We start from the raw sequence: 20411 nt of genomic DNA on the forward strand, positions 1-20411 counted from the left end.
TGTGCAAAGAGCAAAGGTGGTAGATGACCTCTGTGGAGATAGGGTCCCTGGGGAGAGGAGAGAAGACTGCTTAGTCCAATCCCCTCCCCTAAATGACCAGCACAGCTCCATGCCTTTGGCTCCCTGGTTCTGGCTTTTTTTTTTTTTTTTTTTTTTTTTTTGGATTTTTTTGAGACAGGGTTTCTCTGTAGCTTTTGGTTCCTGTCCTGGAACTAGCTCTTGTAGACCAGGCTGGCCTTGAACTCAGAGATCCGCCTGCCTCTGCCTCCCGAGTGCTGGGATTAAAGGCGTGCACCACCACCACCTGGCCCTGGTTTCTTTTGAGGAGCCAAATCCTTGCAGACGCATTGCATCTGGTGGAGGAGCAAGGTGCAGAGTGAACTCTTCTGCCTCTTCTGGTGGTGGGACGGGGCAGAATGTGATTCTCATTGTTCCTCTGAAAGTGATGCCAGGGTTTAGGCCCTTGATAAAGGAATCTAGAGGACCAAGGAGGAAGGGGGGTAACCAGGGAGAATGTTCTGGTATCCAAAATCTCTCCAACCTTCTGGTGTGAGGAGGGAGGAATTACCTTTCAAACTTATGACAGCTTCTCTGAAGTCGCCCCCACCCCTCAGTCTCTGAGGAAACCCTCCAAGGTGATCAGACCTCTAGATAATTTGTCTCCACATGTAAGCCCCTGGAACCTGTGGGCTGACTTCAAAGTTCTAGAATACATCCTCACATTCCTTCCTAGCTTAGAAATTCTCACGAGAGCTTCCCCATCCTCTCTGCCCGCTCCTCTCGCTCTTTTCCTCACCGTGGAGTTCGTGAAAGCTCACCTTGCGGCCACACACTCAGTTACCTTCCGCACTGGAAGGAATTCCCGAAGTCAGGCATTTGCTGGAGCCCAAGGCAAGGCAGAGTTGGGAATCCATTTAGCTGGGTTAGTGGGATGTGTTTGCACGGATTTCTGTTCTCTACAGTTACTGCCAACACTTAACCAATTGAGTTCCTCCTCAAACACTCTGACACACTGAATCAACTCACTGAGGTCATCAAACAAAGGAACAAGGCCAACCCGGTGACTCAGAGCATGGGACTACAAGTGGGTGTCAGTAGTCTCCAAAATGCCCCCAAATCTTACAATTCATAGGCAAAAGGATATTTCATATTTACCCCATATTTGATAATCATCCTGCATGTGTCTAAGATCCTACCAGTATCTAGTTTTGAACCTGAGAGGTGTCTTCAATCATAACCATACTGGAGTTTAATCCATACTGGAGGAAGAGACCATATTATCTTTTCAATTATCTTCTAAGTGCTGCTTTAAATTCTTTCTGTGTTAAATTATATTACAAAATTCCCATAGAAAAGATAATTAAAAATTATGTGCACACATTTGCTACCTGCCATTTGCCAAGCGGCTAATTAGTGGAAATGTGATTTTCATGAATTCTGTGATGTTTGCAGTATCTGCCAACTTTTTTGTAATTTGTTGCCATTACTTCTTTGATTCAAAATAAACATTCATTTTCATACCTAATTTTATATTCACAATTTAAAAGATTCCCAAACCTGGTCCCACCTGGCCCTTTCTCTTCAGTGACTGCCCCATCTGCCCTCCCCCACCAGCATTGACAGCTCCCTAGATTAATATTATCTTTGAGAGTGAACTAATGTGCTCTCGGCCCAGACTGGGAGTGTAAGCTTTCTGAAGGCATGCCCCTGCCTCAGCACACCACAGATAGTCCTTTATCATTGGTGACGATAAGTCACAGCAGACCATGGGGGGAGTGCTATGGTAATTCCCCAAACAGGTGGCCCTGGGCAGCCTCCCGGCTTTTGGGTGTTTTATAGTCAGCTTGCCCAGCCCCAAAGCTTCCCCAGGAAGACAGTGCACTGCCAAAAGCATGCGCTTTCTGGCCAATAAAATTCCAGCATGTGCTCTTTTTACTGAAGTAAAAAGACCCTTCTTATGGCCAAGGTCAGACAAGGTTAACAAGTTAAAAGTTGAGCTTGGGCCCTGACAAAAGTCACATTGAAGAGGACATAGAGGTAGTTACTGGACCTTTCCTTGGCTGTTTCTCCATCCCAGCATGCCTTCACTTCTTCCTGAGTGGCTCCCTTAGTCGCCTGGCTTTCCGCCTCCCTTCACAACCCTGTCATCCTTACTTCCCTTCTAGAACTTCTGTGGGGTGTGTGTAATGTCAGCCCTCTGCCTCTTCTGTGTTCTCAATCCAAGCACACACAAGTAACTGGGTCCCTGCGTATAGGAGTTCTAGGAGATGAGTCAGGGAGCAGCAGGAGTCTTTGTTCACTTAGAAGTAGAGGCATTCGTAAGACCATAATCAGCATTTCCTATAGTCTGCCCTGAAAACGTTATAAACCTGTTGATTGTTGCCCACCAGTCCCAAGGGTGTTTGGTCGAATGCCTTTATCTCCCCTGGTGCTGTTGAGTGTCTCTTACAGTTTGATATCAAATGCCCTCCATACGTTCACGTGTTGCAGTATGCCTCCTGATTTGTGGCACTGGGTTCTAGAGTTAACTGGGGATAAGGAGGTCACTAAAGCAAACTGACGAAGGGTCCCTGGCCTCTTCCTGGTCCTTCTACTTCCAGACTGCCATGAAGGGAGTAGCCTCTGCCACCCCCATAACGATCACCTCCCTTCAGACTCAGAGCAAAAGAGCTAAGCAAACTTGAACTGGAGCCTCTGAAACTGTGTCCCCAAGTAAAAATGTCTGCTTTTCAGTGACAAAAGTAAAAAATCTTTAGGACGTGAAGTCATTCATATAAAGAAATGCTTCGTTAACAAAGCAGTAACCTATAGAAGAGATTCCTATACCAGGAGAGTCAGATAATCAGGTCCAGGGTGAGCAGGCTCCTTCTACCATGCTTAGTGAGCAGCTGTCTCCTATTGACAAGTCCTGGGTCCTTTTCAGGGTCCTCCCTGCCACAGAGACTCTTCTTCCCCGTACAAGCCCATGACATGGGGACTGTCACCATTGTTATAGCAGGAGACACAGCTCTGAAGTCCCACAAACAGCCTGAGGGGTTCCTTTACTCTTTTAGAGACCGCATTGGAAAAAGGGGTTTTAAGATGAGCTGGCATGAAGCAGACTTGGAATTTATTAATATAGATCATTTTTAATATAGATCTTTAAGCACAGGGGTTAATAGAGAGGTGCTGGGGAAAAGACACTCCTGGGTGCTTGGGTGCAGGTTTCTCAGATCAAGTCTAAGTGATGACCATATATAAAATTTTGTGAGCTTTGGGGACTTGGTTGCTTAATGGTTGCTAAGAGATCCTCTCTCTCTCTCTCTCTCTCTCTCTCTCTCTCTCTCTCTCTCTCTCTCTCTCTCTCTCCCTTGCTTCCTCCCTCCCTCTTTTCAATGGTTGGAACTACAAGGAAGTCCCTAAAGTGCCGTGGGTGTGACTGATCTTATGAGACTAAATCAGAAGTCACTAGGATTGCACAAGGGCACATCCTGTGTTGTACACATGGCTTCTGGTGAGGAGAAGTGTCAGGTTTGGCTTGCAGCTGGAAAGGGAGGAAGGCCTGAAGCACACATGTTGGTAACCATGTTGAACTCTGCCGGTGGGGCTTCACCCGCATTCTAGGGAGAGAGGTTCCTGTCTGTTCCTTTCTGTTCCCCTGTTCACATCATTTTCTTCAGGTTGCTTCAGCCAGCTCTAACAACTTCAGGCTGCTCTCTGGGCCTCATGTCTGTCCCACCTCTCACCTTCACCACCTCAGTCTCTGTATAATAAAGCTCCCAGGGGCTCCAAGATTCTCCCTTCCCTCCAGACCTAAGTCCCACCTGATGCTAAGTGACAGGAACAAGACAAAGATGTCTCCAACACCTGGTGCACTGACCCCATCAGTTACCTTGGTAAGGGTACCCTCAAATCCCAAAGACAGTTACCTTGGTAAGGAGTACCCCCAAATCCCAGAGTTTTCTGAGAAGGATAAGGTCTGGAAAACTCCCATTGTTCTGAGTTCATGGCTGACTTCCCTAGGGAAGGGCTGGGGAATGGACGATGACACAACATGGCATACTGCAGTATGGTAGACAAGCTAGGAGCAGACAAGGGGACTGTGTTGTCCGTCTTTCTGGTTAGACTTTCTTTGGACAGCCAACTCCCAAATAATGACACATAGACCTATTATTAATTATGAGTTATGACTTTTAGCTTTGGCTTGTTGCCACCTAGCTTTTATAACTTTAATTAACCTGCTTCTACTAATCTATGTTCTGCCACGTGACCCTCTGCCTCTCCTCCGTTCCATATATACTACTCCCTCTGTGTCTAGCTGGCATCTCTTGCAGCTAGATTCATCCCCGAGTGCCTCTCTTTCCGGAAGTCCCAGCTAACCTCTCCTGCCTAGCTAATTGGCTGTTCACCTTTTTATTAAACCAACCACAGTGACACCTCTTCTCACAGTGTAAACAAACATCCCGAAACAAGGCTGGGTTTGGGGAGGCGTGTTTGTTTACGATGGTGATGATTAGTGCATGCATGTGTGTGCGAGCATTGCATACATGTAGATTAACATCGAGTGTCTTCTATCTCACTCCACCTTATTTTTTGAGACGGGGACTCTGAATCTGGGGCTCATGGATTGGCTACACTAGTTGGCCAGCAAGCTCCGGGAATCCTTTTCTGTCCTAACCTCCAGCACTACAGTTACAATGAGAGACTTGTGATGTTGCTACTGTGACCTTGGCTGCCTCCTCTGCAGAGCAAGGGCAGCAGTGATGGAGGGAGCAGGGAGAGCTGAGAGCGGTGGCCAGCCCAAGGTCAGCGCTCGCCAACGTGTCCTGTGTCCTCGTTATTGCTCTAGCTGCTCAAAAGTGCTTTGGGAATGATAGTTTCTGTCTTTCTGAGTTGGGGGTGATGGCGTTTGGTAAAATTCAGAGTCTGGCAGCAGGACTGACTGAAGACAGGTCAACAGCCTAGAGGACTCAACTGGCACATTGTAGTGCCGCAGTCCAGCGACATGGGAGTCTACAGCACTCTGCAGTGCCGAGATTGCAGGGCCCTCACTTGAACAGAAGCACTGCCTGTGTCCTGTGGGTTTTGACTTCTGAACAGCTCCCTTTTAACTGGTGATCAATTCCTGGCATTAACTTTGGTTTGGGACTATCATTTAGCAAGAATTTCAAACAGGCAATCTGGGGCATAGCCACCATTCCTTTAGCTTAACATCTGTGCTTCATCACTCGAAGGCTAAGTGAGCAACCACCCTGTAGATGGCATACTGGGGAAGCTGAGCTAAAACAGCTAAAATCTACCCTCAGGGCTCGCTACCTGCTTTCCCTACTGTGGAACTGACAGCTGAGGGATCAGGCTGCTATAAATTGCACTTATGTAGCCTAAACAAGCCTCAAACTCATCATCCTCCTGCCTCAGCCTCTTGAGTGCTGGGGATCCTCAGGAAATGAGCTGTCAACAGCTGCTGTCAAATCCTTTCGGTGCCGAGCAAATGCTCAGTCAGCATGACTTCCCTCCTCCCCCCAGATGTTCCCAGAGCCTAATTACTGCGTGTCAGCGAGGGGTCTGAGCAGAAGACTGGCAGGTGGGATGGGACAAAGCAAGCTTGTTGCCTCCTTTGGGTTAGGAGAAGACGGCAGAAAGCTGAGACTTCTGCTCAGAGGTCAGGGTCTCTGACATTCTCCCAGGTGACCACGCGAGTCCCATGATAACCCAGTCTGTATTCGGATGCACCCTTGTGCTAGCTGCTGCCCTGGACCACTCGCCCCATGTCCTTCCCGTGTTAGGTTTTGGTTTTCCTTTCCATACTTCTCTCCATGAACATGTTATATGTGTGACCGCTCAGCTGCCTTTCCTACTAAAATGCACATTCCTATTACACAGACTGTTTTGTTCCCTGCTGGCATCATGTCTCCACTCTGCAAATTACTGCTGAGTTTGACCTTGGCCACATCATTCAGCTCCCTAGACTCCCTTGGGCCACTTTGATAATGAAATGCACCAATAAGAAAGCAACGCTGGGCACTGTGCCTGGTGCACCCGAAGTTCTCAATCCTCACTGTCATTTGATGAATTATTTTCTAGATTGTGGTCTCCCCAGGATCAGCTGTGTGGAAAAGCTGTGTTGCTGTTCAGGGACTTAGTTCATCCTGAGCGGAGCTAGAAATAGCAAACGGTGCTAATTAGGGACTGTGAAATTGCTGCTTACCTTCCCAAAGCCAGTGAACTCAAGATCTCTCAGAGAGACCCTGCTTCTCAAATATGACTGCATGCTGGAGTCCACAGGGAATGCTTAACAATTATTGATGCCTGGATCTCACCCCAGAGACTCTGATGTCGCAGGTGGCCTGGAGAGGAGGACTTTCTTTTCTTAATTCCCCAGGTACTTTTAACCTGCAGCAAGTTTGAGAGTCCCTGCTCCACAGATTTCTGCTTGAAAGTTAGTGAGACAAACATTATTTATTTATGGCCTTGGCAGTTCCTGGATCTTCCTAAAGAGACGTTTTCCAGAAGCATGGCTCGTTAAAAACTCATCGCTGTGGTCCAGCAGGCGCCCTCTCCTGAGAGACTGCTGTCGAAGCAGGCTCAGCTGGAGAGTGTGCAAGTACCGTATCCAGTCGCGGGCCAGCCTGGGCTACATGGCAAGACCCTCCCTCGAGAGAGGAAGAGGAAGAGCAGGAGAGCTGTCGACTAATGCAGAGTCAAAGGATGCTAGCAGAGAGAACTTGGGAGGCTCCGGCAGCACAAGCAAGTGGGGAAACTGAGGCTAGAAAAGCCGCTCTACACCACCTCTGTCTCTCAACATCCCAGCCATTTACCTCACAGGCAATGGCCAATCGGCAAGATGGTGGCTGCTTTTTCTAATAATCTTTGAATAAACATTTTGTCCTGTCTTTAAACTGAAGAGAACTCAGAGTTCTGGATTTGGACATTATGAAGAGAAGGCACAAAGCAGTTATCGGTGTCAGTAAACTCTAGTTGAATTAGAAGACAAGCATGTTTCAGTAAAGTGCTTTCTAGAAATCAGCCTAACGCCATGTTCCGCGCTGTCATGCATTTAAGAGCAAGGGGAAGTGTGTTATGCTAAATGAATCTAGCCAGTCCTGTCTGGGTCCACTTAATAAGAGGACCCTAGAGGTGTCAAGCTCACAGACAGGAAAGGTGCTCACCGGGAGTGGAGGGAAAGTGCATGGGGAATTGTCATGGGGACAGAGTTTCAGACGGGAGGAACCCTGGAGCTGAACTACGGTGCTTTGACGACTTTGCTGACATTTAATGCTGCTAAGCTGCACACCTAACAATGGTGGAGAGGGGGAATTCTGTGGTGTGCATATAGCCTACCCCAGTTAAATATCCTCTTTTAAAATGCTATTCTATCACCCGGGTTATGACACGTATGTGTAATCCCAGCAATTGAGAGGTTAAAACAAGTCACAAGACCTTGTCTCCAAAAAAAAAGGGAAGGGGGTGTAGAGATGGGTTGGTGGCTAAAAGCAGGTGAGAAAAATCCTGGTTCTCAAATATGACTGCACATTGGAATCCCTTGGGGACTCGTAACAATGATTGACTTCTCAGTCTCACCCTAGAGAGTCTCGCGTCATTGACGTGGCAGGTGATCTGAAGAGCAAGGGTTTTTTTGTTGTTTAAACTCTGTGTGGTTCTAACCTATAGCAGGTTTGAGAGCCACAAACCCTGGAAAGATGCCTGGTGTGGCCACATGTGACTGTAACCCCAGAGCTCTAGCAACGGTCCAGGGTCTTGGACCTGACTGGGACAGTGAGGGATTGAAGAAATGACAGACATGAGCACAGGGGCATGGCTGAGGTCAGGTGCCCTGGGCTGTTAGAGAAGCTGCTGCACCCCGGAAGCGTAACACATTCGTTATACAGAGTAGAACAGGGAAGTGGGGTTATTGACCAAAGAGGTGGGGTTAATACATACAGATAAACAAGGGGGCAGGGTTTATGCTATACAGCTGGATCAAGGATACAGATTTAGCTAACCACAGTGGGAGCAATCTCTGTGGGTGGGCAGCCTTCAAGCCGTACACATCTGCGGGGATGGGGGCTATGGCAGACACATTTTATGCATACACTGTCAACATTCACGTGAACCAGAAGGCTCCATGACCCCTCTGAGCCTCACCCAAAGTATGGTGGCAGGCTTTGCCATTTCCCACGGGACTGAGGCTAGGGCCCTTGCCATGGCACCACACATTCACTCAGGACATCCTCCACTCTATGCGGGCAGAGAGGAGGGTCTCAGGGGCCAGCTGGCTACTAACCCAGCTCCAGGTTCCGTAAGAGATCCTGTCTCAAGAGACAAAGAATGCTACCAACAGACACTGCATCCAATCCAGTTCTGATCTCTAATGGCTGCCACATGAGAAGCCACCACTGTGCATCCCCACCAGCGCAGACCAACCCGCTCTAGCTGCGATGCTTTCCTTGTCAAGACTGTAGCCCCCGCTGCCTCCATCTCTCTCCTCTGCCTCATTGGGCTTCCACCTCTCCTCAAATGGTTGCTTTTGTGCTATATGTGTGTGTGTGTGTGTGTTTGTACTATATGTAGTCTAGCTTCCACGTTTGAGTGAAAACGTGCAGTATTTCGTTATTCTTACCTCCTTTTAGATCTCATTCTCCTCCTTCACTGTCTCCCTGTGCTTCCGTGTCTCATAGATGTAGATATTTAAATCTTCCATGTCATATAGATGTAGATATTTAAATCTGCATTCCACATAGGAGGGAAGCGGTATTTGTCTTTCTGTGACTCCCTTATTCCATTTACATGATGATCCCTAGTTCATCCATTTTGCTGAAAATGATTTTGTGTGTGTGTACACGAGATACAGAGAGCTGCACCAGCAGAAACCAGAGAACAATGTTGTTCCATAAGCACCACCCACTCTGTTTTCTGGTTTTTTGCTTTTGAGACAGGGTTTCTCAGTGGCCTGGAGGTCACCGTGCAGGCTGGGTTGTCTGGCCAAAGAGCCCCGAGGATCCACCTGTCTCCAGCCTCCCCAGTGCTGGGGATACAGCTGTGTGGCTCCAGTTTTCATGTCGGTTCTGGGAATTAAACTTGTGTCCTCGTGTTATGTCCTCATGCTCACGCGTCAAGCACTTCACTATCCGATCCGTCTCTCCAGCCCTAATTTTATTCTTCTTTATGGCTGAGGCTATCACATTGTCTTTTAGTTTGCCTGCTGATGGCCATCGAGGCTGGTTCCATCTAGGCTGGCTTCCTGGCTATCGTGAGTAGTGCAGCATGTAAACCCGATGTGAGTATCTCTCTAGCATGCTGACTCGGATCTGTGCAGATATATTCCTGCCCAGGAATGTGCGTGTGCTGTTAGTTCAGAAGGGTTCTAGCATGCTTCAGATGACTGCTAGCACAAACACGAATCACACCTTCAGAACGAGAAGGCTGTGGACAAGGAGGCCATAGATTTCTGCCTAAGCAGGGCTGCTGGGTGTGTGCTGCTCTTCTAAGTGATCTTTCGATGAGGACCCACAGCAAAGACTTAACCTCTGAAATGGGTCCGTCTGCTGCTGCGTTGAGGAAGTCCCCCTAGCCTGTTAGCAAAGCTAGTCATGGGTTCCCAGTCAGGCCAGGGTTAGAGATCAATGAGAGTGCTCAGCCTAAATGATGCTTCTGTTTCACTTCTTGTAGTGCCAAAGGGCACTCACTTCAAAAGAAGGGGCAGAGAGAATGTAAGAGCCAGAGGGTGGGGAGGGGTGCCGTGAAATGCTGTCTTCTGCATATGGCCTGACCATGACACACGTGAACTCACTGCAGCCAGGGTTACCTAGACAACGAGATCTGCACAAGATAGGGCCTATCAACATCCTTTCACAAATATGGGGGCGGGGCTCACGCTTTTGGTTAAGGTGCTGAGAGAGGGGAGACATTTTCTTCAGTGATATGGCCGTTAATAAATTGTCTATGCTCCAATAAATAACTCAACACTTGCTCATGCAAGCATCCCTGATTAAACTCAGTGGGCCATTAAAAAGAAGACATGAAAAAGTAGGGAGGAGACTTGGAAGAAGTGGAAGAGTGGGTGAGAGGGAAATAGGGAGTAAAATGAACAAAATAATATATAACACACATAGTATATATGTGAAATTGTGTACAAATTTAAAAAATACATTTAAAGGAAGCAGAAGTGAGGAGAGGCGAGGCGGCAGCAAGATGAATCAGTGACTAGCTGCTCACTGTCAAGTCTAGTTGCCTGAGTTCAATCTCTGGAACCTACATGGTCGGAGAGAACTGATACCCCAAAGTTACACTTCGTTGTTTTAAAGACAAAGTATTAAGAGAGTTGCTGGCCCAAGAGAGCCCCCCCCCCCAGGCAGGTGACATCAGGATCAGCTTGTAGAGTTGAGAAATGGAATCTACATTTAATCAATCAAGGCCTCCAGGTGATTTGGGTGTACCCCAGAGCCTGAGAAGCCTTGCTTCAGGCCATCCACTAAAAGCGCAGTATTGCACGCCTTCTTGAGGCTGTCCATTCTGTGTTTGGATTCTGTACCTGTCCTGAGAGCCCAGTGACTTGACCTTTCTGGGCCTGTGTCCTTCCTGAGATGACTGTTAGGAGAGCCCTTACTCTCAAATGGCATTGTGAGCACAGAGAGAGTTGATCCATATAGAGCAGTTAGAACATGAGTTGACGGAACTGGATCGCCATTAGCGAATGTTACCAGAGCACAGATGTCACACTCAGCTCCAGCCCCCCTGTGCACCTCAGACAAGCAGCTGCTCAGATGGCTCCTGTGAACCCAAGCCCTGCAAGGATCACAGCATCTCCTCCACGTCCATATCCGCCACAGCCCGTTGCCACCACCCCCCAACCCTGAGGCTGAAAGTGACACCTCTCTTGGGGTTTGACCTAGTTTCTCCTCCTAGATCTCCCGGGAACACGTGCATGCCCCCAGCCTCCCAAGGAAGTGTGTTCAGGGCTCTCTGGCCTCCTTCACTCCTGAAGTGCAGTTTAACTCTTGCCTGTGCCTGTTCCCTGGTGGCACGTGTCTCCAGGGCAGTCCCTGTATATAGATACCAACCAGGTAGGACCTGGGTAGGCTATTCCACTTCCAAGAAGAGTTACATCTCAAGGCTGGGGTGGGAGAGGCTGGGGAGATGACTCCGTGGATAAACTGCTTGCTAGACATGTATGAAGATCTGAGTTCGGATGCCCAGCACTCATGTCAAGAAGCCCGGTATAGCAGCATGCAGCTCTAAGTCAGTCCAGTGCCTTTAAGGGTCTCGTGGCCAGATGGCCTAGCACACTTGGTGAGTTTTGGGTTCACTGAGAAATCTGTCTCACAAAACAAAATGAAAATCAAGAGAGGAAGACACCTGACATCAACCGCTGCCTACACACACAACACAGAGAGAGAGAGAGAGGCTGGGGGAGGATTCTATAGAACACTGACTTGAGGCTGGACACAGCATATGTCCCATATCCGTAGTAACCATGGTGATTTCCTGGTCATCCTTTTCATATTAATATTTCATCATTCTCACCACATGATACTCTCTATATCTCCCCTGGGAAATGACCCATGTTGGGTTCCCAGAATGCATTCTGGAAACTTCTGAGGAAGAGAAGCCATTAGAACCCCTTACATCCTGGCCTGGGAATGGTGGCCACATTAAACATCCACTCAGGAGGAGAAACAACCCTTCCTGCCAACATGCACACGCATGCATATGCACACATAGTGGAGGTGACTAAGGTTTTATTCATGGAGTAGAGTCCTACTCTCACCTGTAAGGGATTAGTGGCCACCTGTCATTAAAGGGTTTGGTAGGCTGGAGCAGGGGAGACATGGAGGGGCGGGCAGGGAGGCAGACCTGGTACCCACCTGCCCAGTGTAGCTTGCTGGGGTAGTGACAGCCCCTGCTGCTAGTAATATGGATCTAAACTACTCTGAGTCCCTACACAGGCAGCAGGGAGGGCTGCCCCCGCTCCCCGTGGGAAGGGAACACTCAGAGCTTTAATTATACCTCCTGTCTAGATCATCCGGGGCCACAATTACACTCTGTGCAGGGCAGCTGCTGCTAGATCACTTCCCGAACACTTTGAAGCCATTGAAAGCAAAACCTTCTATGGATTCTATATAAAAAGGCAGCAAAATAGCCTGGTGGGAACAGCTGCAGGACAGACTGTATCCAGCTACCATCCCTGCTCCCCCATTGTGCCTCTGGAGTCCTTCTTGGCCATCAAAGGAAGGGAGAGCAGCGGGTGAGACCATCTGAAGCATCACCAGCCCTGCCCTCTGTATACCACGAGGGGGTCAGGGAGAACTGCCTGAGCATGGGGGCTGCTAATCTTCTCGGAGCAGCGGTGCTTCACAGTCTTATGGAAATTCCTGCCTGTGACCCCTGCCTGCAGACAGTGCCCACTTGTACACTATGCGTGAGCTGCCTCTCAGTGCACATCCCCTGCACCCAGGAAGACAACTCGAGCCCTGATGACTGGCTTCATACTGATGGAGCCACAGGCAGCGCAGAGGCCAGTGGAGGGCCTCCCTCTCAGTGATTTATGAGCCCTTCTGCTGACAAATCAAGCCCCAAGCCTAGATGGTTGTAGGTTTTCTTTTCCTAGGAAATTCTGAGTGTCACTCCAACCTACTCAACCATCACTCCTCTTTTGGATTCAAAGCATCAGTATGATGTCATGAACTACTCCACCCCAGGCTTCCTCCAATCACTTCACTAGGGTTTGTCCAGACAGGATTCCCTGGCCCCAGTGTTCAGCCCCTAGACCCAGGAGTGGAGCCCGTTTGCTCCAGGCCTTCTCTTGGTATAGAGCTTAGGATACACACTGACTTCCCAAATCCTCTGTGTCCAGGAGCTTCTCAATACACCCCTATTTATCTTTTTTTGTAAAGACCTTGGAGGGCCAGCATCCATAAGGAAATAACTGTAGTGAAGTTATCGCTAATCCAGTGGGTTGTTTTCCTTGAAAAGTAACGAACTGTCTCAGCTTGTATCACAATCTAGTTCAAAATTGTGACCTATGAGCAATCTTGCCCTGTGAGCAGGTGTTTCAGAAGGAAGTTCTATGTCCTCCGTTTTCTCCAGCCCTAGGCTCTACAGTAAGGTGGATTACTTCCAGAACATTCAATCCAAGCCTGCCTATCGACTTCTCTGTGACAACTCTCAAGCTACCTCTGACAGTCCCACCCTCTGGTTAGATAAACAAATCCAAGCCATTTTTGCTCTGTAACCGAGCCACACAGAAGTGAAGAGCTCCGAACGCTTTGGCTTGTCCCTGTGATTTATAGAATTACAGGAAGCTACTGTATACACGACAAGGTGTCCTGTTCTAAGTGCAGAGAGTCAGACTCAAAAGGCCACAAACTGGTTTCACTTCTATGGTATCGTGTTTGAAGTAAGTCCAGGAGACGGCTGGTGCGTGAAGCATGCTTGTAATATCAGCACTCGGGAGGCAGAGGCCGCAGATTCAAGAGTTGGAGGCTGGGGCTGAGGTGGTTAAGAGAATGTGGATTCGGTTCCCAACAGGTGGCTCACAACTGTCTGGAACTCCAGTTCTTGGGGAGTCTATGCCTTCTTCTAGTTTTCAAGGGCAGCAGGCTCTTACTCAGTGCACATAAATATATATGCAGGCAAATAGTTATGCACATATAAATAAAAAATAAGAATGGGAGTTCAAGGCCAGCCTTCAGAGAGGGCTTCATGGTGAGACTTTGTCAACAAAGTTGAAAAATACAAAAGTTCAGGGGAACAGAAAATAATGGTTGCCGGTGCTTGGGGCTAGAAATGACCAAAAGGAGATGTGATGGAATTGTTGGGGATAACTGAACTGTGAAGACGAGGATGGTAGAGGTTTCCTTGACAAAACTCACAGAAGGGGACTAAAGAGATGGCTCAGTGGTTCAGATCACTGGCTATCCTTCCAGAGGACCCAGTTCAACTCCCAGTACCCACATGGTGGCTTGCACCCCTTTCTCTTTGTAAAGGTCCAGGGATCCCATGTCCTCTTCTGGCCCCTCACAAATGTGGTGCTCCTACATACATGCAGGCAAAACACCCATACCTATAAAATAAAAGTTAGGGGAAGGGGACCCTCATAGAACCGTTACACACTGAAAGGGCAAATTATCCTCTATGAAAATTACGTCTCAATAAGCCTGACTTTTGAAAAGTGGAACTATTATGATAATTATACTCACTATTCCTGGATGCTGTCTAACTGGAGAGCAGAGCCTACTGGGAAGTCCCAGTGCCAAAGTCCCCACTTTAGACAGCAGTACCAAGTCTCTGGAAGTTGTGACCTAGCAGCTAGGCTCCAATGACCTCTCCCTGGATTCGGCTCATTTGGTACAGAACGCAAGGACACACGTCCACAGGTTGGAGTTCAAAGAACACAGATGAGGGGCTGCAATAAGGTGAAATACGGTGCAAAGGTGTGGGACATCCAGGCTTTCTCTGGACACACCACCTTCAAGGAGAGCCTGCCCCGTCTGTCTTCATGGAGACTTCATTGACCAAGCCTGACTGAAATGTATGCAACTGTATAGAAAGGTGGCTGGACCAAGAAATTAAAATATTAAAATAGGTCAGACAAAACTCTCAGTGAGCAGGGCACCTAGGTTCTTCCTGATCTCTTTGTAGAACAAGAACCCCCGAAAATGAGAGGTGCCTTTGTGGTCGGTATTGGACAAGGATAGATCCGAGAATGTCTTTATGGCCAACTCCAAGTCAGAAAGATGCAAGAAAATTAGAGCTGCCATTAGATGCCCTGAATGTGAAGGATTCTAGTTGCCAGGGCCTGACTTGGGGAGGGAAGTAGGAGCCAGGAGCAACCCCCCAAATCTGCACATGACAATATCACAAGCATCTCCCCTCATCCCTCCCTTTATTCTTCCAGTCTTGGGCCTGCTCTTCCATCTTTGCTCTACCAGTGAAGAGGTGTCAGACTCATGCATCAAAAGCTCCTGGGTACCTGGGCTTCCTCATTTTTTTTTTATCTGGTTTAACCTGAGTCTATACTCTTTATATCTAACAAAGAAAAATTTGGATGCCAAACTGGGAGCCACAGCAAATAGCAAGACCAATCCCAAAATTTCCTATGGTTCCCTTAGTCCTAATGTTAACTACAAATGAGTCTGTGCTTTCATTCAGTGACGAACCATTCCAGGAAATCCACACAATCTGGCTTCACTCTCCAGCCCAGTTTCTGAATTACATAGAAGACCAGTTCTATATTGCCTAAATGTATTTCCCTGTCTGTGCATCAAATATTGTCACCATATGCAACTAGGGCTGATCCCAGACTACAAATCATAAACAGTGACCCAAATCATCCAAAATATCTATTCCCCAAGACCAGTGGATCTCTACGTGTGGGCCATGACTCCCTTTGGCAAACTTGTATATCAAAAATATTTACATTGCAATTCATAACAGTAGCACAATGATGGTTAAGAAGTGGCAATGAAAATAATCTTATGGTCTGAGGTCACCACAATATGAGGTACTGTATTAAAGGGCCACAGCATTAGGAAGGTTGAGAATCATTGCTTAAGCTCTGTAGAATCCCCAGGCTCTCCTTGTCCTACAGAAGCCCTGGCTGCCCTGTGACTCAGGGCAGTTTTGGTGGGTGTATCATTTGTCTGTATCTTTAAGGTCTTTCCTGTTCTCATCAGGGATCTGCCTGGTACCTGTTGGGGCAATGTTAATTCCCATCATCAGTACCAATTTCACTGTCTCAATTTCAAATCTTTGGCAACTTCTCAGATTCAGCTACCAGATAAGTATAATTCCAATGTTTTATAACAATGGTTGATGGCAGCAATGAACTTGAGCATGGCTCCTCTTGACTTTTCTCTGTACAGTGTGAGCAGGCTTGGTTATATCAGGGGGTGTGGAAAGCCATTCATTCCAAAATAATGATGCCCTGAATCCTTCCCTTCCACGATGAAGAATCCTCTCATAAGGTCCCACAGCTATGGTCAAGAGAAAAGGAACAAGAACAGGAGGGATTCTGGAAGGAGCTCCACTCTTCTCTGGGAGGAAAACCAAGAGGGCGGGAGGGATGGCAGCTGCAGATCTCTGGCTGATAATATAGAGGACTTTATCTTTTTAGGGTTATCTGTCGGAAGGGTTGGTGACAAAGTGGTACCGTTCTCCACGACTGCTCCTCTCCCCCAACAACTACACAAAAGCCATCGACATGTGGGCAGCTGGCTGCGTCCTAGCTGAGATGCTCACGGGGAAAATGCTCTTCGCTGGTAAGTTACTAACCAAGGCCCCATGCTTCCTTCCCAGTGTTGTTCAAACTGTGTACAAAACACTCCCTGAGCCCCCAAAATGCTAATCATTTGCTGAAATAACTTCTGTGGTTTCTATGATACTTTTTGTAGACATAGTGTTATCATTTCATACAAAAATATTATAAAAGCTCAAATTAGCCTTATGAGCACAGGACTTCTGTAATTAACTAGCCATTTTTGCTGTGGTCTGACACCACCACCTCAGTGAAGTACATGAAGAAACTGGGCATAGATGCTCTGTACACCAGACCGTAGGCCTGACTGTTCTTAATCCAGGAGAACCCATTTTAAGCTCATCCTGTCATGCTGGTTAGCAGCCAACTGTCCGCTGCTCCTTCTAACTCGGCCCTGGGTTGACAGCTTCTACCTCCCTCTCTGGACCAGGTCTCAAGACTTGCTTCTCAGGTTGTTTCCTCGATCTTAGATCCCTCCAACCTCCCCTGGTTCCCACCTGTTGGCACAAAATGATGCTCTTGCTGGCTCTCGGGATTCTAAACCAGCCCCGGTCCCTCTGGCTACAGTGTTGGAGAACCAAGGCTATGCTCAGGCAGACAATGACAGCCAGAGCTTCGTTACCAGGGAGGTAGGAAAGCCAGCAGCTAGTAAGAGTGTCTCTAAGCCCAAGGACATGTCAGAAGAGAAGGGAGAGAGGTCACAGTGGCAGCACCCTGCTCCCAGTTTTCAGTGGGTCCTTAATAAACTCAGAATGTCAATGTCCCTCCCTCAAGTAACGTCTGTCCCCAAAGATCACCAGGGATGATTATGGCATCAGTTTCCCACATGGATTTATGTCCTTGGCTTCTCTGAGAAATTCATATTCCCCAGCTCTAGGAAGCAGTGAAAGCCAGGGCTTACCATACATTTGCCTGAGCTGGCACCCCCTAGTGTGCCAACAGGATGAGTTCCTTTACCAGACATTGTAAGTGTCGGAAGTCATCCTGCTTCTCCAAGGTGTTGATGGAAGAGTCGATGATTCCTGCCCTTTCTCCACTGAATACATCATGAGACCCCACTTGCTGCCTCGAGTAGGACACAGTTGCTTCCTAGTAGGGGTTCACAAATGAGAAGGACTCCCCCAGCTGAGGGCTGTGTGTTACTGATCTCGTGTCACAGAGGAGAGGAGTGGGTTAGAGAGTACCAGCATCTGTCTTTGACTTGATCATGCTGACCTTTTGGTCCCCTAGAAAATGATCTAAAGTGCTCGTCTAGAGAGGATAGCCCGCAAGAGCCTCCTAGAGTCCCTTAGCTGACTTTTTGAGCTCAGGACAGGGAGAGACCAAAGGCCTCTCTTTAAGGGAATTCCCAAAGCTGTGGGCCCTTGAATAGGCACAGTGCTGGATGAACTACTAAGGTGTGATACTCCCCGAGCCATCAGCTGTGGAAGACTGGGACTCTGCAGGAGCCAGTGGACAAAGGGGGGCTCCTGTGCAAGTGAGTGGCCGGGGAGGCCTTTCCAGGAGGGATGAGTATGACTGAGGGTCCACCCTGGCAGAGAGGAGTCAGAAGACCCTTGAGGCTGAGAGGAGGGAAAAACAACCTTACAGCAGGGAGAACTCGCACATTCAGCGCGATGCCTGGCATAGAGCAGGCTCCTGCCCTAGTTAGCATCCTACTGCTGTGAAGAGACACCATGACCAAGGCAATGTAACAAAAGAAAACAAATAATCGGGGCTTGCTTAGTGTCCTAGGGCGAGTCCATGACCAACATCTTGATCTGCAGGCAGCAGGGAGAGAGGCACTGGGTCTGGTGTGGGCTTTTGAATCTCAAAGCCCACCCCCCAGTGACACACCTCCAACAAGGTCACACCTCCTAGTCATTTCCAAAACAGTTCCAATCCCTGGTGACTAAGTATTCAAACTTGAGAGGATGGACTACGGAGGCCATTCCCATTCATACCACCACAGCACTCAATATATAACTATTGAATGAATGAGCAAATGGGTGAGTCACTGCCTGTCTCTATCCTGCCAACCATGTCTCCTTCTGACCTGGCAGAAGCCACCTTCCGCTTGTGCCCACACAGGGAGTGTACTCAGAGGGCCTTCCAGAGCCAACAGTTATTCCCTGAGACTTTCCTGGATGAGATCTCTCTAGCCTTATCATTGTTCCTTCCTCAGCCTAGGAGAGAATGTGCAAAGCTGTAGCCTGGCTGGTCCCCATCTCCTCGGCATCAGCTGACTCAGAACACACGAGATGCCAGATGCTAGTGAAAGAGACGAGCCTCAGATACAAGTAGATACAATACAAGCCTATACCCCTTACTTCCCTGATGACTGAATGACAGAACACTTGGCAGAAACACCTCAAGGAAGCAGCAGTCTGTGTTGACTTAGTGTCACGACGGGGAAGCCTTGATGGCTGAAGTGGCCTAGTCACTGGCAGTGGGAGCTTATTGCACAGCTGATCACGTCTCGGGGTGGACAAGAAGCAGAGAGCTTAGGTCAGAAGCAGGGCTCTAAACCACAAGGTCTTCCCCTAGTGGCCTGTGTCAGCGAAATAAGCCCTAGATCACAAAAGTCCACAATCTCCCAACACAGCACTGCCTGCTGGGGTCTAAGCATTCAAATACATGAGCCCTGGAGGGATGTGTCATGTTCAACCAGAAGAAATCCCTGCTTTTTATATTTAACAGAGCCAGCCACCAAAGACAAGCACTCTGCAGTGGCCACACGGCTAATTTAGTGGTAGAGGGCATATTCGAACCCAAGTCCCTTGGCTCTGAGCCAAGAGCTGCCTGCTACCCCACGGTTCCCTCTCTAGCCAACTGGAGATGCTCTGGAGTGTCCACATACACAGCTGTCCAGAGAAGCAACTTACCCATGTGGCGTTTGTCTCCCCAGGGGCTCATGAGCTGGAACAGATGCAGCTCATCCTAGAGACCATCCCTGTGGTCCGGGAGGAAGACAAGGAAGAGCTCCTCAAGGTGATGCCGTCCTTCGTCAATAGCACCTGGGAGGTGAAGAGGCCACTGCGCAAGCTGCTCCCTGATGTCAACAGTGAAGGTAGGTACCCAAGCCTGCACCGGGGCACCACGCCAAGAGGCTGAGCTCTGGCTTCACCATTTGAGGCAGAGGCAATAGCGTGTGGGCCTCCATACAAAGAGCAGAACATGAGATGAGATTCAGACACCAAGCACCCCTGGCAACTGGTGTTTTTCCTAGCTACAAGCTCAACGAGTTTCTCATTTTAGAACGCTTAGGTGTTTAGGTTTGGGGATTACAGGTTCACAGTCAGTAAGGAATATATAAATATTAAACAGAAGATATCTGAAATTCAAAGAATAAGGTGGCAGCACTTGGATAAAGAACACAATTAACCTGTGTTTTCTGGCCACATGGCAGCTTCCATGCTCCTCGCGTGTCTGCTTCCCTGTTTTCTCTCCCCTGGAGGCTCGATAGAGTACAGAGAATGTATGCATTCTCAGCTTCAGGGATAGAGGGAGGCTCAGTTCCCAGTGACTGACTGTGTCATCATCTTGAACCAGGATCAAGGGAAGGTGGTACACACAGAGATGAGCAAGTGCCACCAACAGGGCACACCGCTGAAGAATGTACCCCAGGAACCCACTTCCTCCAATCAGACCTCGCTTGCTCTCCTAATAGTCTATAGTTATGAGTGCACTTATGGATGGATGGATCCACGGGTAAGGTCAGAGCCCTCCTGATCCAGCCACTTTCCCAAAGGCCTCCCCCTCTGACTATTGCTGCTCTGGGGACCAAGCCTTCAACATCCATCTATGGGGGACAGTTCCAATCCAAACCACAGTGGGGTGGTTGTAGCAGTTAACAGGAACAGTGACATGAGTTTGTAACATGAGCTCAGCAAAGTCCATGGTACAAGAGTTGCTCTGTAGGTCGTGTGTGCTACATCATCAGTGGGTCAATGTACGAGAGTCCTCTGACTGGGAAACTGGATTAAGCATGAGAATTTCTAACCTCAGAAGACAAGGAAGCCCTTCCCAGTTGAGTATGAATGTCAAGGAACACATCCTAGGGACTGCTGAGGGGTTTGGGGGACAAAAGAGAGCCACCAGATGCTGGAAAAGATCAAGGAGCTGAACTGGAGGAGGTGGAAGACTCAGTGGATGAATGTCATGGTCAATCAGGAGAAGTAAGAAGGGCCCAGAAGCT

General features: G+C 48.4%; 1 protein-coding gene across 5 annotated transcripts in view; it reads left to right on the forward strand.

Moving 5' to 3' along the window:
* Mapk4 (mitogen-activated protein kinase 4) overlaps window positions 1-20411 on the forward strand; it is a 130125-nt gene that overhangs the window by 102420 nt on the left and 7294 nt on the right. For all 5 annotated transcript variants that reach the window (XM_057789234.1, XM_057789231.1, XM_057789233.1 and 2 more), the window contains exons 3-4: window positions 16094-16238; window positions 19122-19283. In XM_057789234.1, the coding sequence (XP_057645217.1) occupies window positions 16094-16238; window positions 19122-19283 (307 nt within the window). The remainder of the gene's footprint in view (window positions 1-16093; window positions 16239-19121; window positions 19284-20411) is intronic.

This window comes from Chionomys nivalis, chromosome 14, assembly GCF_950005125.1.
Source record: "Chionomys nivalis chromosome 14, mChiNiv1.1, whole genome shotgun sequence".
In the NCBI taxonomy this organism is placed as follows: Eukaryota; Metazoa; Chordata; class Mammalia; order Rodentia; family Cricetidae; genus Chionomys; species Chionomys nivalis.